We start from the raw sequence: 17309 nt of genomic DNA, 5'->3' as shown, positions 1-17309 counted from the left end.
AGAGAGAGAGAGAGAGAGAGAGAGAGAGAGAGAGAGAGAGAGAGAGAGAGAGAGGTACAAAACGAAATGAGTGTGTTGATTTCGAGTCCATCTTCCATTCCAGTATCTCCAGGCCTTCCTTGTGCTCTATTTGCTTATTTTGGAAGGTTACATGTTATGCCATAAACCCTAGGGACCCTTGGCATCGATTGCACCAGCATCTACATTTACGTCTGCTGCTATGATCAGATCACCTCGTCGGTGTCTGACTTCCAGAGTCGGACAGTCCGACTCATAGAATTGGACCATCCAACTTGTCAATTGGACTAGGCCCAGTCGGCCATATGATCGAACTGGTGCTATAACTTTCTGTCCAATCGGACACCCCATTTGGACCACCTTTTTGTCCAGTTAGACAACCCCCAATCGAACCAAACTTAGGAATTGGACCACCTTGGTCTGATCAGATTGCCATCCAATCAAACACACCCAATCGGGGACTCGGACCCTTCGACTCCCAGAGTTGGACCACCCAAACATGAGAAATTGTGATCTATGACCTAGAGACAACCTCTAGTAGCCTAGTCGAGAGTCCAACCCCACTTAGAGCCGAAACCAACTCATAGACCCTAATTCCACCCTAATCGAGTGGAGAAAAGCAATAAATACCCTAGACAATTCTTAGAAACACCCAGAGAATGCGCTTAGAGCCACATTAGGTTGCAAACGAAAAGTGGAATAGCATGAGCTGCATTTTCCATTCTACATTTACACCCCACATTAACTTTATTACTTGAAGTGCACTAAAAAGCCAAAAGCTTGATTTCACATCATGCACTAAAGAGCATCGCGTAGTGAGTGTAAATAATTTCAGAATTGGTTGCACTAAGAAGGAACACACCCAAGCTTAATAAGTTGAAGAAACCCACAAGTAGAAGAAGATCCAAGACATAGACAGGTGAACGAGAGCCCCAATTCTAGGACCTTCAAAGATAACAAAAGGGACCGTAGGCTAGCATTATTGAAGACACAAAGCTACCGGATTTGATTGGGCTAATTGGTAGTCTCGTGAAGCTTGAAGTTGCCAATATGTCAAGAGCTAGTGTAAATCAAGGAGATGACTAGTTGGACCTGGGAGAATTCCCAGTCAAAGTCCAATAGATGGTAGGACAATACGATGTGTTAGCCAATACAATGCACCATAGTAGGCTAGCAGAGATCATCGCAGACCTCAAGAAGAAGAAAATATTAGTTAGGAAGGCACTACAGAGCATAACAACCTGTAACCACAAGCAGAGGGCTAGGAAGCTGCAACACCAAGATGTAAAGTGCGAGAAGTCCAGCGCATCCTTACTCTAGCCAGTAGAAATAGAACATGATTTAATGCAAAGAGGGAGTGAGCGCTAGAAGCTAACCTAATGCTAAGCGAGCTTGTTATCATGCAACTCATAGACAATACAACTACCGAGCAAAGCGCAGTAGCACTAGCGACCTCATTGCTTGCAAAGTAAGAGTCAGCCGCTAGACCTCTAAGAGCCAGTTCAAGATCCCTATAGTAGCCAAGCAATTGGACAAGTACTAACTTAACAAAATGACCCAATTAGTTTTGTGGAGCAATTCAAGCAGGTTTGCGAGGCCAACGGTCTCATGGACCTTGCCCAACACTCCTAAGCATTCAGGCTTTGCTTAGGCGGCGATGGCAAAACTTAGTATACTAGCTTACCAACTAGTTGGATCAACAAGATCCTTTTATGTAATTCAATGAAACTAAGGGTGGTTGAACCCTAACAAATAGTAGCAAAATTACTTGGAAATTCATGGTGAGATTGATAAGAAATTGTAATGTCAGGTTTCACAAAAACCCTACAAAATTTTCCCCTTCCCTATGTTCTATACAAAGACATCAACTTCCTTGGGTGTCTAACCACTAGGCTCCTTGGGCATCTTTGTCAATCTAACTATGTGAGCAAAAAATTAGTAAAAGCCAAGTATTTAATCTAAGCAAAGAAGAGACGAAATCATTGCTTCAAAGCAATTGGTCTTTGAATCTACACTTGAAGATAGGGTAATTTTGATGGAGGATTATGATGGTCGCACTTCTTATAGGAAAGAAGTTAAGCAAATGGGGTTTCACTGATGCCAAATGCAAATGCAAACAGGATGAATCATTGAGCGACTAATTTTGAAATGGGCATATCTCGAGCCATCTAGCAAGCAACAATGCATCTCCACTTGGAAGGGAACCCTCCATTCATAAGCACTCAATGTCAATAGAGAGTGTAGTAATGTTCCACAATTTAAGATGTATCATCTTGCAATTCATCTAGGAAACTAGGTTGAAACTAGTTTTTGAAAACTTAAAGGTAGATTTCACATAAGAGGACATCTCGTGTTGTAGTTTAGGAAGGTTACTTACTTAGGGTTTTTCTTTTTTTTGTCAAGAACAAGTTAACAAGGCAATATTAAACAAAATGACCACATGAAGGCAATACAAAATGCTATGCGAATCTTTTGCTTGAACTTCTAGTGTAAGCTAATACGAAAGATATCCTCAGCCTTACCATATGACAACACCGTTATTTGCAATTGCAAAAAAAGTTTAAATTTTTCATTTTCTCCAAGGAAAAGGGATACATCGGCAAGCCTTGCTGGCCAAAAAACTACACTTTAAAGTATTATTACACACGATCTAGTTAATGTGCCACTTTTGGCAAAGTCACCGATCAACAAGTAGGCAATATTGGGAATATGTTCCATCTTCTGTCATATTAGGCTCTACTCAAGTTGATTGACAGCTAAGCAAGATTCCCAATCTTTTTCATTATCACAATACTAGACATTAAAGTGGACTCTGTTAGGCAACTTTTGCACAACCAGACCCAGATGGAGTACATTGACAAGCATCAGGCCATGAACTTGAAATTTGGTGTTGAAAACCTCCTCACAAATAGGCTGATCATCGATAGCTTCTTCCACACAAAGACCAGGAAGGACTAAGCTTTTCAGTGGCCAAAAACTGCCTGAATGCAGCACCTTGCCAACATCAAAACTTCACCCACCACAGTGAAAACTAGCACTTAAGCAAGAGCTTGCACACAGACAAAACAATGCAAAACCATGCACTACCTAAATGCAAAGGGTTCTTTAATCCTTACCCTAAATAAAATGAATGTAACATGGCCAAAAATGCTCTCTTATTCTCTGTTTGTATATGAAAGAGAGACACTCCTAAAAATATAAAAAGGTCCTTTAAAGTACCGTATAGAACTTCAATTCTTCCCTTTCTTATTTAAAAGTACATGCTCCAAAAGGAGAAAAACTTGCAGTCCTTCAAGTCACATGAACAGAATTCCCATTGATTGGCTCTACTTCTGGGTGATAACCAAACAGAGTAAATGTCACCATCACACCTATGTACATTGTAAGTTCAAGACTGTTACCAACCCTCGCCATTAGCTTCTTTTCTTCTGTATGGCATTTGTGTCAACAGTAACTTTGGGTGTGATGGAATACCCCTGTTATCCCATGTATCAGAATTCCCACTCAATTTTGGCACTCAGTTGTTAGAACCAATTACATTGGCTTAAGTGTAACTCTTACACCCAATGTTGAGAAGGCCTGTTTTTACATCATCCTAGTTTCAAAATGCGCATTCATCTACACGGCTCTTGTGCAGTTGAAATGCAGGACTCACCCAAGCACCACAACTGCATTGCTGGCCTGCCCAATTGAAGCTCCCTAGCCTTGCTTCACAAGTTGGACAGGACAGCTTCCCCAGCACACCACCTTCCTGTACTGAAACAGTAGACATAACAAGTTACTTCGACTAGAAACAAAATAAGATAGCCAAAGCTGACAGCACCATAAAACAACTTTGGCAGCAATGCTTGACAATACAGGCTCAGAAGTTAGCCAATCCAATGTAAAACATTTCATATTCACACCATAACAAAGTGCGCTTGACCTACAGTTTCCTTGATACATACCAGTGGCCATCCACTGCATTGGCTCAACGAAAACAGATGTGCATCCTGAATCCTTCTGCTCCTTCCAAAGGCAAAGTTCTTCCTTGGTTTTTCTTCTGAAAGGCTTGCTTTTGCTTCCTTGTGAATGAGTTAGAATATTTTCTGATGATGCCACTAACCGCCTACACTTCTTGCACCGGTAAAGTTGAAAGACTCTTCCCTCTGACTGCTGTGATGTGCACTCTGATCGGCCTGAGCTAGATAAGGAAGGGTCCTTTGCAAAGGAAGAAATCCCCACTTTTTCACCTCTTTCATACGCTTCACCTATACCATGGAGCACATAGATGTCTAGCTGAGTAAAGAAGTCATTCCAATGCCATACAACTTTCCATATGCATAAATTGTCTTAGATAATGTATTTGCCTAGGTTGGTTAGTAAATTAAGAACTTCAAGCAGTTGAAATCTGCACAAGGTTAGTCCTATTGTAGAGATTTAAAACATAAAATAGATCTTTGCAAAACCAGGTTAAGTTTACTTGGGACAAAGTTCTGTAGGCAAAAGAGACTGCATTCATACAATTTTCCTTTTAATACTTAATTGAAGCCTCTGCACTGACCAAGCTTCTCAGCATGAAACTTTTTGTAGATTGGGTTATCGTAGTCAACCTTGAACCCCATATCCTCAAAGAGCTTCAACTGTTCAATGCAAAAAGATGTTGTGAGCTACCCTAAGGTAGACAATAACGAGGCAAGGAATGTATTTAAGCTCATAAGTTACAGCAATCATTAACCCAAAACATACCTGCCCTAGAAAGCCAAAATTGGGGCAGACGCTCTCCTTTACACTCTGTAATGAAGCCAACGCACCTGCAAATGCAAAGAAAAAGAAACTGCTTTAAACTTATGTGTGCACAAAGCATATGAATCTTTCTGTATAGAAGTTGTACTACTGTATCTTACCATCAAGTGATAATTCCTCTGACTTCATCAGATATGCAATCACAGCAGCTGCACTGCAAAGCTTTTTAAACTTAGGCAAGTCCCTGCCTGTATGTTACATAATGCTAATCATTGAATCAACTAGTATGACTCATGCAATTTATGATGGAATAGATCAGGGAGATTGTTCAGGCTCTGGATTCTGCATGGAAGTTATCAGTCGTGCATTGGTTTGTATGACATTCAGGAAATATAAGTCCCTTAACTTGGCATGCCTACAATGATAAGCCTTTCAAACATGGGTGAATGCATGAAAATTTATCTTTAAGCTTGGAATTACGATGAGCGGAAGTGAAAGAAAAAACTTCCGAGTCCACTATCTTTGTGCAAGCTACAGTACATGGGTTTATGGCTTCTCATAGTCCCAGCCTTCACATGATCCTAGCATGTAAATGTAGATCATAGCTGAAGAAAAGTGTTTTACTATGTAATTAGACATTATACAAACAAACTCTATGTAACTGTAGCCTTTTAAATGAATCTTGTTTAAGATGTATTACTTTATAAAAATATCTAAGCATAAAGATCATGACATAAGAATTAATCCGCCTTTGTTAGGAAGTTTGGATGTTGATCCCAAATCTGCCTTCACCTTGAACATGTAGATTGGGTAAAATCTTTCCAGTCATACTAGTCGCATAAGTCACACTGATTAGTCATATGTATGTCACAAATCAAACTAGTATTCACTGGTTACATAAAACTCTTAATGCTAAGCTCACTTGCCAATGAAATTTGGGACAGTTTTGTTGAGAAGAACATTATCGTTGGTGAGAGCAACAACAGAAAAATGCAATAAGACAAGGTCGGGATGATTTGTGTGAGCTTGCTCAGTGAATTTAAGGCAATACAGAGATCTTGGGCAAATGCAATTTGGATTGCCACAGCCGACATGGGAGCCATTAGCACTCATAAAATCCAATGCTTGAAGCCATAACATGTATGTAAACGTTAAATCAAATGTGGAGCTAAATAGACATGAAGTGGAGTAGAGAGTAAGAGTGAGAATAGACAAAGAAGCATGCAAGAGTACCTTCACTATACTGAATCACAAGACTGAAAGTACAAGGCACAACCCTAAGGTCATACAAACCTACAAATTGAAGTGTGTTCACACAAGGAAAAACCTCTCCTATGCAAGAGGGTAAAAAGTGCTCGTGGATAGGATGTGTTCACACCAAAACCACTCCAAGGAAAGTACAGGGTGTATTTAATAAACCCCCTCAAGTGAATGACATAAATGAAATAGGGATATGTCATAGATCAATCCCCAAATGGAAGTAAGCCTAAAGCTTTGTGAAAAGCTTCACACTAGATAAAGCCTTGGTGAGTATGTCTGCTATATTGTCCTATGTAGGCACATAGACCAAATCAATCTCCCCTACATGGAGTCTATCTCTCACATAGTTATAAAGCACCTCAAAGTGCTTTGTTTGTGCATCAAATATTGGATCTTGTGTGACTGTCAATGCACTTTAATTGTCAGTGTAGATACATGTAGCTGATGGAAGTGCAATATGCAAGTCTAATAAAATGCATTTGAGTCAAACAACTCAATTGAAGCTATAAAAGCTGCCCTATATTCAGCTTCACTGCTCAAAGTGGTCATTATAGGTTGCTTCTTGCTAAGCCAAGAGATATAAGCATCACCAAGTAAGAAACAATTTCCATTAGTGGGCATTCGTGTCAAAAAATCTTGTCATTCACTATCTGTAAAAGCATGCAAGGAAGAAGAGGTGCTAGAGTGAAACAACCCCAAAGTTTGTGTGCCTTTCAAGTATCGGAAGACAGCTTAATTGCTTGCCAATGCCGTGAGCCTGGGCTATGCATAAATCTACTCAACTAGGATACAATATACAAAATCTCCGGCAATGTATTTACACAAATAGATCAAACATCCAATTGCCTCTATAATAAAGAGAATTATCAAAAGGATCACCAACATCCTCGAGAAAAACGGAAGCCTGATTGAACTGGGATAGAGACAGATTTTTAGTCCTCAAACTGAAAACACTGCAATAGCTACCTAATATATTTGGACTGCCTCAAAACAATATCCCCCCCCAAAAAAAAGAGTATCAAACTCGATACCAAGATAGTAGTGCCAGTGGCCAAGATCTATCATAGCAAATGCTTGCTGTAAATCAGTCTTAAACGCTGAAATTTTCTGCTCATCAACTCCAATCAAAAGCATATCATCAACATACAAGATCAAAATGAGAAGATCATGCACCTCCTATCTAACATAAGGAGTGCTCTCAGTCAGATTGTTCTAAAAGCCTAGGCCAATTAAGTAAGAACGAATCTTCTCACACCATGCCTATGGTACCTATGAATATGTTAGGGTTTGCACGAAGGAAACACAACATGTATGACTAGGATTGATACACAAAGACTCAGACAATGACAAGCAAAACTCAAAACTCAAACACAGAGAGAAGAAACTCTAAAGTGAATGAATGGTGTAAATAAATGTAAGGGTGTGCAGAACACCCAAGGCCAGAGCAATGGAGTGTTGGAGAGTGACACCCACTGAAGACAAATCCCAAGTGCTATGGCCACCAGTCGTAATGCAAAAGACAAGGAAAACACCAAATGCTGATCACCAAATAGCCAAAAGATAGAGGCAATAGCACAAATGATGCTAGGAATAAAGGACTGCAGCAAGAAGTAAACAAAGCAATAGAGCTGCTGCCTAGAGGAGGAAAACAGCAACAAGCTATCACCAATAAAGGGGAGGGTCAAATGCAAGCTCCAATAGGTCGCCTGAGGAGGGGAGGGCTGCCAACTAATGCCTAGGATTGTAGAATCCAAATGCAAGTAGTAGGAGGGTTTGGCAATGACAAGGATGCCAAACACAACCAAGTGTGGGGCACTAGTCGAAGTGCAAAAGACAAGGAAAACACCAAACACTAATCACCAAGTAGCCAAAAGATAGAGGTGATAGCACAAATGATGCTAGGAATAAAGGACAGTAGCAGGAAGTAAACAAAGCAATAGGGCTACTGCCTAGAGGAGGAAAACAACAACAAGCTATCACCAGTAAAGGGGAGGGCCAAATGCAAGCTCCAAAAGGTCGCCTGAGGGGGGGGGGACTGCCAACTAATGCCTGGGATTGTAGAATCCAAATGCAAGTAGTAGGAGGGGTTGGCAATGACAAGGATGCCAAACACAGCCAGGTGTGGGGCACCAAATAGTGGACGGCAGCAATGGATGAAGATGCCAAGCACTAAAGGAGTTGTGGAAGGAGTGCCAGCGATCGCAAAGGATAGACCTCCACATGGATGAAGTCTGATGGCTGAAATCAGCACAAAAAGAATAAGGCTGAATGGTGGGCAGCTTGTCTATTTATAAATGTTGAAGGGTGCCCCAAAAAATTAGTGTTTTGGGGGACCATTGAAACTCTCTCAAACCATGCACCAAGTTTGTGTTTTTCATTAATTAAGTGTGTTTTGGGGTTATTTAAAGATGCTAATCATCTAAAAAGCGTGCATTAGTTCAATAGTACTTGTTTCACACCATACAAGGCTTTTCACAAATAGCATATTTTCTTTTCCATATCCTCCTGTACAAACCTTAGTGGCTGGCTAATATAGACTTCCTCTTTCAAGTCACTATGTAAGAAAGCAGTCTTAATGTCAAGTTGATATGCATTCCATCCACGATATGCAACCAAAGCAATGACTGTATGGATGGTTGTTACACGTGTCATGGACACAAATGTTTCCTCGTAATCACGTCCTATCTCTATGCATGACTCTTTGCCACCACAAGTCGAGCTTTGTAGCGATCAATGCTACCGTCTACATGACATCGAAGCTTTAAGGCCCACTTACCGCCAATGGCATATAAAATGCGAAACCACAAACACAAAGAAAGAAAGAAGAGAACTTTAAAGTAAATAACTAGATTTGGCAAAACGCAATAGTGTACTACCTCAATGTGTTGGCAACTGATCACTTGAAGCGGGAAAAACTAATGTAGGGTAGCCGGATTAGGCTCCAAACGTACACTGCAAATGTGGCACAAGCAAAGCAACAACTGATGTCATCAATCTAGCTGAAACACAAGCTACAAACAAGGCACCTGATGCTAATGGAGATGTGGTAGTAGTCGTGAAGGCTAGATAGCCACTAGAGAAAAGATTGATGGTTGAAAACTTTTAGTGGAGAGTAATGACCTACAAAAATAGGATAGGTTGAATGGTAGGTAGCCTGTCTATTTATCGATGCAAAAGCCTGAAGGATCCTCCCAAATTAGGATTTCGCTTTTGCGACATGAAACTGCAAGCCAAAGGAGATGCGGATCCAAGGGTGGCAAGAAGAGTGCCAATGCCGATATAGTCCATCAATGAAGAAAGCCTCCCAAGAAGCAAGACCCCCTCTCCATAGAAAAATCTCATCAAACAGAAGGCCACCAAAGAGAAATGGAAATGAAGAGGCCTTGAACGAATCACTCCTAAAAACTCCAATCAAGGATGGGTGAGACAAGTCTCTAACCTAACTATGAGACAATAGCAAGGAACTATCAAAGGCACCATAAGCTGCATAGAAACAGCAAGGACTAAGCACCAAGAGACAAGGAATGGTGGCTCAATGATAAAGAAAAGGGATGGCCACATAATAGAAAGGCCCAAAGTAGACTAGAAACCCTAAGCAACTTCTCACAATCCTGGGAAGCCCCCTCTAAAACATAAAGAGCCAAGAAATCCACAGCCGCATCACCAATATCGTTCCCCTTTGAAAAGGGATGGGAGGTACAAGGGAACCACCAGAGGAGATGGTGGGAAATGGGGTGAAACTTGTGGAATAGATGGTGCACAATCAAGAACTCGTGCGACAAGAGAAAGCTGTCCCAAAGGGCCCTGCACAATGGAAGGGGAATGGAGCATAGATAGCCCCCTCTCTTGCCAACCTATCACAAACATGGCTCCCGTTGAAGATTCCTCGACAAAGATGGCCGACTTGATGAAGACAATGCAAGTCCCAAGTCTAAGAAGGTCATGAATTGAGAGAAGAGAGAAGCCCAAGTTAGGAACATGGAGGAAATAAAAAATGGAACTTGATGGACGGTCAAACAATAGAGGCAAGGTACCAACACCACTAATAGGCACCCGAAGAAATGTCACTAGCAATGACGAACTCCTCTAGCACATAGAGAACATGTAGCCAATCACCTCGGGTAGTCATAGGACTTGAGGCACCACTAGCAATAAGCCAAGGTTGCTCAAAAGAAGAGAGAGTCAAAGAAGACGACTCCACCTAATAAATGTGTAGAAACACTTACTCAACCGAAATAGTGGGTGACAAAGTAGAAGTAGACAAAGGCTCCGATATAGATCCACCCTTAAGTCAAAGATACTAGGAGGCATTGACGAGGGAGGAGGGAGGCATTTGTTTTCAAAATCCATGACATCAGTGGCTAGCAACTAATGAACATGGATACCAAGAGGCAGAGAAACTATGCTACCTCCTTGGGGAAGACCCCTCTCAACCTCCTTGAAGGGGCACTACCACTATTGAAAGGAATCGATTTTGGTTTAGGAATGGGAATTAAATTCAACTTTGTTGTAGGTAGAATACCCTTAGTTATGGATGAGGTGTTTTTGGGTATGGGTCTAAGACTCTTGGCCATCTACATGGCAGAGTTTCAAAATATACAAAATTGACTCTTAGACAAGAAGTGCCCTAGATAGGGGAGGTTTTTCAGAATCCATGACATCAGTGGCTAGCAACTAATAAACATGGATACCAAGGGATACAGAAACTATGCTACCTCCGTGGGCAAGACCCCTCTCAACCTCCTTGGAGGGGAACTACCACTATTGAAAGGGACTGGTTTTGGTTTAGGAATGGAGATTAAATTCAACTTTGGTATAGGTAGAATACCCTTAGCTATGGATGAGGTGTTTTTGGATATGGGTCTAAGACCCTTGGCCTTTGAACGACAATTGTCATCTACATGGCAGAGTTTCTGTGGGGACCGGTTAGACATGGAGATCAAGACAGACTGTCGCTATGCGCAGTGAGAGACAGAGAGAGTGAGAGAGAGCAAAGTAGAGAGTGAGCACGTTTTCAGATACAATGATGAGTGTGTACCTTTAGGTTTTTAGATAGATATATATGTGTAAGTACAAGTGCTAAGGGTGTGCTCACACCCGAGCACATTTAAAAGGCACGAGGCCTTTATTCCCAACAACCTCCCACCTAAAGGCAATGTGCCTTAAGAGGAGAAAAAAATAAGCTAAGTCTAGGTATGTACAAAGCTGAAATACATATATCTATTCAACTCCCATCATTTGTCAACAATGAGCAAACCGCTCTGCTGGAAGACCCTTCGTGAGAAGGTCTGCAGGGTTATCATCTATATGCACTTTGACAAGCTCAATGCTTTTGCTGTCAAGTACATCTCTAATAAAGTGGTACTTCACCTGTATGTGCTTTGTCTTTGCATGGAAGACAGGATTCCGTGCTAGCATGATAGCACTCTGACTATCACAATGGAGAACAAGTAACTCTGTGATGCCAAGCTCTCCCACCAGACGTGAAAGCCATAAAGCCTCCTTACATGCCTCAGTGGCAGCCACATACTCTGCCTCTGTAGTAAACAATGCAACACACTTTTGTAGCCTAGAGATCCAAGAGACTACTCCTCCTGTGAAAGTAAACACACACCCAAAAGTGGACTTCCTGCAGTCCGCTAACCACCATAGTCTGCATCTGTAAAGCCAACAACAAATGCCTTCTGCTTTCCAAAGCAGATACACAACTCCTTTGTGCCTTTGAGGTATCTCATAATACCTTTCAATGCATCCCAATGCTTCTTGCCAGGGGTTGCCATGTATCTGCTAACCACTCCCACTGCAAAGGCAATGTCAGGACATGTAGCAACCATAGCATACATCAAACTGCCAACATCTTAAGCATATGGTATCTTGGCCATTTCAGCCTTCTCATCATCAGATATAGAGCTGTCCTCTGTACTAAGTTTCACATATGGAGGCAATGGAACCCCAATTAGGGACTGGTTAGACACGAAGATTGAGGTAGACTGTCGCTATGCGCAGTGAGAGATAGAGTGAGAGAGAGCAGAGTAAAGAGTGAGCACGTTTTCAGGTACAATGACGAGTGTGTACCTTAAGGTTTTTAGATAGATATATATGTGTAAGTACAAGTGCTAAGGGCGTGTTCACACTCGAGCACATTTAAAAGGCACGAGACCTTTATTCCCAACAGTTTCTCTTAAAATATACAAAATTGACTCTTAGGGAAGAAGTGTCGGGAGGGTCTTTGCAAGGGTGTGTATGTACCTCTCCCTTGTTTTTTCAAAGGAGACTAATCATCGGCATCAAAGGATGGTCTGTGTTTAGGGTTAATGAAGAGGACGAGATTGGGTCCAAATGTGGAGGTGATTCCTTTCCACTCCCTAGTTTCTTCAAAGGAGATGACTCATCAACACAAAATGGAGATTCATATGTTTGAGCAATCGAGGAGGGTTGTGTAGAAATCATACGCTGCAACGGACAGAATTTGAGCAAGGAGTAGAGAATGCATATCAAATATGAGAAGAATGGAAACTACTTTAATTTCAAACAAACTGATATAAAGATGGCTCTGTCCACCCGTACGCTTCCACTGTGAAGTTTGGATGGCAATACCGATAGGTGGTAGGCGAAGAGCTAAAGGCGACCTAGAAGAACTCTGACTGGATGAAAGATAGATTAATAATGGCTTTGGAAGAGTCTTCCTTCTATAGCCCAAGAAAGTAATCTAGTCGGCCTATCCAACCATATTATGAACCTTCCCTAGTCGGCCAAGAAATATTCCCTTCCTTTATCAAGGGGAACCAAAACCCTCTAGCTAAGGGCCGCTTCCGCAACTCTCAAACCCCGAATTAGGGGTCCCTCATAACTCCCACACCCTGCAACTCAATGCATTGTGCCTTGAGTTGCTACCAGTATAACTACTCTATCTAACCCAAAGGCTAGATCCACAGAGGTTACCTTTTTGCCATCTGGTCACATAAACCTCATCTAACACAGAAGTTAGGACCCAACCAATATTCGTACTCACACATGGCTTCTCCTTATTCCCTCTACTTCGGCTTTCCCTCCCCCTTTGGCGGATGTGATTTCTTCTTCTTCGAGTACTTCCACCCCTTCAGCCTCCCCTTAGGAGTCTTCTAGGGATACACCGCCATCCGATGGAGAGCCTTCTTCAGATGAGGAGGATCTACCTTCCCTTGGTGAGGGGGAGTCCCTTTCTTAGACACGTGCTTTGCAGGTTCCGAAGGCTACTCGATCTCCCTCGTAGCAGGAGTCTCTTAGGATTCCTTTGTGGTATCGCCGGCTTATGCAAGATTCAGGTGTTACTCACTTTCCTGCTTCTTCTATAGGTCCACGTAGATCAGCCCGATTGCGAGCCTCGCAGGATAGTTCCCGTTGTGTGAACTATGCTCTTATGTCCCAAATTCTTCAGGATTCTCAGCCTTCCACTGTTGAGGAGGCTCTTGCGCAGGATGTTTGGAGACAGGCTATGCAAGCTGAGCTCAATTCCATCGAGCAAAATCAGACTAGGAACCTTGTACCGCGTCCCAAGAAACAGAAGGTGATAGGTGTGAAATGGATCTTTAAGACCAAGTATCTTGCAAATGGCTCCTTGGACAAGTGCAAAGCTAGGCTTTTTGCCAAGGGTTTTGCACAGCGGGTGGGTTTGGATTACTTTAAGACTTTTGCACCTACAGCTCAAATGTCCACCATTCGAGTTCTTTTGGCTCTTGCAGCTCACCACCGTTGGCCTATTTACCAAATGGATGTCAAGTCAGCCTTTCTGAATGGCGTCCTTGAGGAGATCTATGTTTCACAGCCTCCAGGTTTTCTTGTGCAGGGGAAGGAGAATCATGTCTATAAGCTGCGGAAGGCCCTTTATGGCCTGAAGCAAGCTCCTCGTGCTTGGTACCAGAGGATTGACTGCTTCTTTCTACAAAGTGATTTTCAGCGCTCTGATCATGACCCCAACCTTTACTTTAGGGTTATGGGTGACTTTTGTGTTTTGCTGATCTTGTATGTGGATGATCTTATTATTACAGGGAGCGACACTCAACAGGTGGAGCACACTCGGTCTATTCTACGGCAGGAATTTGACATGACAGATCTAGGGATCCTTCACTTCTTTCTTGGTCTGGAGATCTATCAGATGACACAGGGCATCTTTATCTCACAGCACAAGTACATCTCCAAGCTTCTTTTGGAGTTTGGTATGGCCGAGTGTCGGCCTATTTCATGCCCCATGGACCCTGAGTCCCAACATTTTAGCAGATGGCTTCTTTGCTTCATCACATGCAGATGTTAGGCTTCAGACCCTCCCAAGATCTGAGAGGGGGTGTTAGCCTACTCTATTTCATTGTCAGTCTGTCATCTCCTAGTTGTGAGCTCCTGTCAGAGTCTGGCAGGAGACAGAGGAGCTCTGTCAGTTTGTGTGTTGCTGTTTTTGTTGTGCATTCCCTTCCTGGGTGGCAGTCAGCCATTTTAGGCCTCTTTTTGGTACAGTCGGCCATTTTAGGCCAAGTGGGCCAGTTTGGAGGCTGGGGGGCTATATATAGCAGTCCCACTCTCAATCTTGCAGATTTCAGCACACTCTCCCTCCTCTCCCACTCCGGCATTGGTGCTGCCATTGTTTCCAGCCTGATCTGGTGCCCTCACTGACGCTCCGGGCTGCATACAGGGACTGATCAGTCCACACCTTTGTATTCAGCATTCATTTCAGTCAGTGCAGATTTTCTTCCTTCATTTTCTGCTTTCTCTCTCTTCCTCTGTGTTTGTGTTTCTTCTTCCGTTGCGCACTCTCACATCATTAGCTCTCCAGGCAGTGGCAAGAGGGTGTGTAGCTGCTAGAAAGGGACTGCTGTAGACAAAAGCAGGTGTTTGATGAAGAAACAGGCCTGCTCCTGCAAAATGCAGATGCTGCAGGTGCAATTGACAGCACAAGCAACCTTGAGGTGCAGGGTGGCTGCCTGAGATGCAGAAAACAGCTGCTATAGATATTGCCCACTAGCTGGAAGCATCAGGACTGCAAAACACAGCATATATAGAGTGATGTCTAAGACCAAAGGCAGTGGGCCGGCCACTCGGAACAGCAAATGCAGCTGTAAAGATAGTGAAAACAGGTAACCGATGTGGACAGAGATCAAGGGCAGCTGGCAATGAATCATGTGCAGGCTGTAGAAGCACTCCAGATCTGGTCAAATGCTGAAAGAACTTGTGGGCAGCTGAAGAAGAGGGAGAGAATGATCTAAATGTGGGAGAATGAATGAAGTAAACCAGGGGAAGTAAAGAATGCCCACAACATGCCCTATTTTATAGGGGATTTTGGAGCATTTGTCTTACCATGTGAAATAAGTGCCAATTAATACAAATAAAGCCTTTTGGGGCTGTTAGACCAAAACTAGGACTTAATGCAGTACAATTGATTGTTAGTGGATGTGATGAATTTGGTTGCTCAACACAAAGACATAACACCTTACTCTTCTCATTCCACTTCTATATTGACAGAGAGGTTGTCTCATGTCCTCTATAACTTTTTTTGGACCTAAAGACACCCTAGTTTGACTAGGGATCTAGAGCCTTGTTTATGCAGGGTTTGCACAGCTTATTCTCACTAAGTATCACTACAAGTCAAAGTTTCTTCTAGATATGTCGAATATGTTATCAGCATTTATGAGCCACTGTATCAGGCAATAAGTCTATCATATTCTAAGTTGTATTCACATGGACAATTCAAACTATAAATGGTTACATGATTGGCAAAGCCAACTCTTTGAAAAAATATTCCATTATGGCTCAAACAACAACACAACTGTCATTCATTTGATTCAAATTGTAATAACCCTTGCCACAATTCTAGGGTAAGATGGTTGAAAAGCAAGATTGCTACCTCCATTTATTTAACAACTACAATGTTTGACATCGTAAAACCTTATTCATGTATAAGACTAATCATGCTCGGAGATTGAGGACAGCAACTTACTCGATACAAAGGCATCATTAATATCATGGGAACTTGTTCAAAGGGCAGCATTCATGTGCAAGGAGTTGATTCTCCTTACTAAACCATAGACAGATCCTAAGGACCGATTTAGAAATGCCCTCAATGGAAGTCTTTGCAACAAAGGGCATACAAAAGGCTATGATCAAGGCAAAAGATTGTGTGCAACCAGCCTAGGAGAATAATGAATGTGCTTAGAGCAGGAAGAAAAACGGCTGCTGCTTTTTTCTGTCGTGACATCACATTTATCAAGCTAAGACAGAGTATCAAAGGGTGTGTGTTTTTTGCTCTGCAAATGAATGCTAAAACACTCAAGTTTCAATCAATCTAGGGGCTAATATACTCTTGTAGCAAATGAAGCATGCCATAAATTTAAGAAATCGGGATGGCTTCCCTGCAAAATTTCCACCGATTTTGATACTGAGACCAACCATTTAGATTGAGACTAAACCTTGGTTTTTTGCGTAAACAAAAGATACATACAGCGCATACAGAAGGCACACCTTCGAGAGACGCCTGCGAGGCAGTGTACCAGAACCGCGCCATGCGTGCGACCTTGGTCTATGAAATCAAGGCAAAGCTCTAAATCGTCCAGGATGTTCTGGTCTTCGGTGTCCTTCCATGGCACGCGCAGGATTGGCAGGTTACTGCTAGGAGAGACCTCCAAATGCAAACGCTGCTGCTGCAGAATGGAAGTCACCAAGCTCTCTGTCAAGCCCAAGCTGGCATAGGCTCCCTGCCCTAACTGACCTTGGACATGGCCGGAAGGGAGGGATGTGGCTGAATCAAAGAGCATTGAGAGAACATGCGTGATCTTATTCTGATTCTGAGTGTGTGATGATAACACGTTGGAAGCATCTTTCAGGTCGCCAATGAACAGCCCCGTTCTCACTTCCTTCATCTCTGCCAGCTCACAAATCTTGCAGTTTGCCCATTGACATTCATAACTCACATTCCTGGACTTTTATGGCCTCCCTTGCGAGGCCTTAGGATTCAAAGTTGAGGTGCGCAAGTATTTTTCTCAAGTTTTTCAATATCCGAATTAATATTTACTATATATTCAACTTTACCAAAGCTTCCCTATGGTTTAATCTTTGTTGGATGAGATATGCCAATCTGCCTATATCTATATTACCCATACAATTACAAGGTACCCCTTCCTTAGGTCCTTCAAGGCGTTCTCGAGTAGTCAGCAGCAATACCCTAGTTTCACATATGTTACCATCCAATCTCCCTTCTAGGAACGATGGACTTAACTAATCATGGGAATTTCAATTCTTTTTGGCAAAGAATCATCGAACATTCATCCAAACAATAGTTTAAC

At 42.3% G+C, this 17309-nt stretch overlaps 1 protein-coding gene across 3 annotated transcripts; it reads right to left on the bottom strand.

The window, feature by feature from the left end:
* Positions 1-3126: 3126 nt before the first annotated feature.
* On the bottom strand, positions 3127-16962 carry LOC148030113 (uncharacterized). Of its 3 annotated transcripts, none has more exons than XM_087686386.1 (6): positions 16489-16962; positions 4905-4957; positions 4747-4811; positions 4562-4640; positions 3966-4268; positions 3127-3769 (listed from the first exon to the last, which is right to left on the bottom strand). In XM_087686386.1, exons 1-6 carry the CDS (start codon positions 16884-16886, stop codon positions 3729-3731), a joined length of 939 nt encoding a protein of 312 aa, XP_087542512.1. In that variant the 5' UTR covers positions 16887-16962; the 3' UTR covers positions 3127-3728. The 3 variants fall into 3 exon arrangements, with proteins under 3 accessions (XP_087542512.1, XP_087542511.1, XP_087542514.1); XM_087686385.1 differs by having other exon boundaries at positions 3141-3774; positions 16489-16957; XM_087686388.1 differs by having other exon boundaries at positions 3146-3774; positions 4905-4952; positions 16489-16669.
* Between the last annotated feature and the right edge of the window lie 347 nt (positions 16963-17309).

Source organism: Lygodium microphyllum, chromosome 10, assembly GCF_053477565.2.
Source record: "Lygodium microphyllum isolate KBCC chromosome 10, Lygodium_microphyllum_v1.1.10, whole genome shotgun sequence".
NCBI lineage: Eukaryota > Viridiplantae > Streptophyta > Polypodiopsida > Schizaeales > Lygodiaceae > Lygodium > Lygodium microphyllum.
This window is presented reverse-complemented; position numbering and strand designations above follow the sequence as displayed.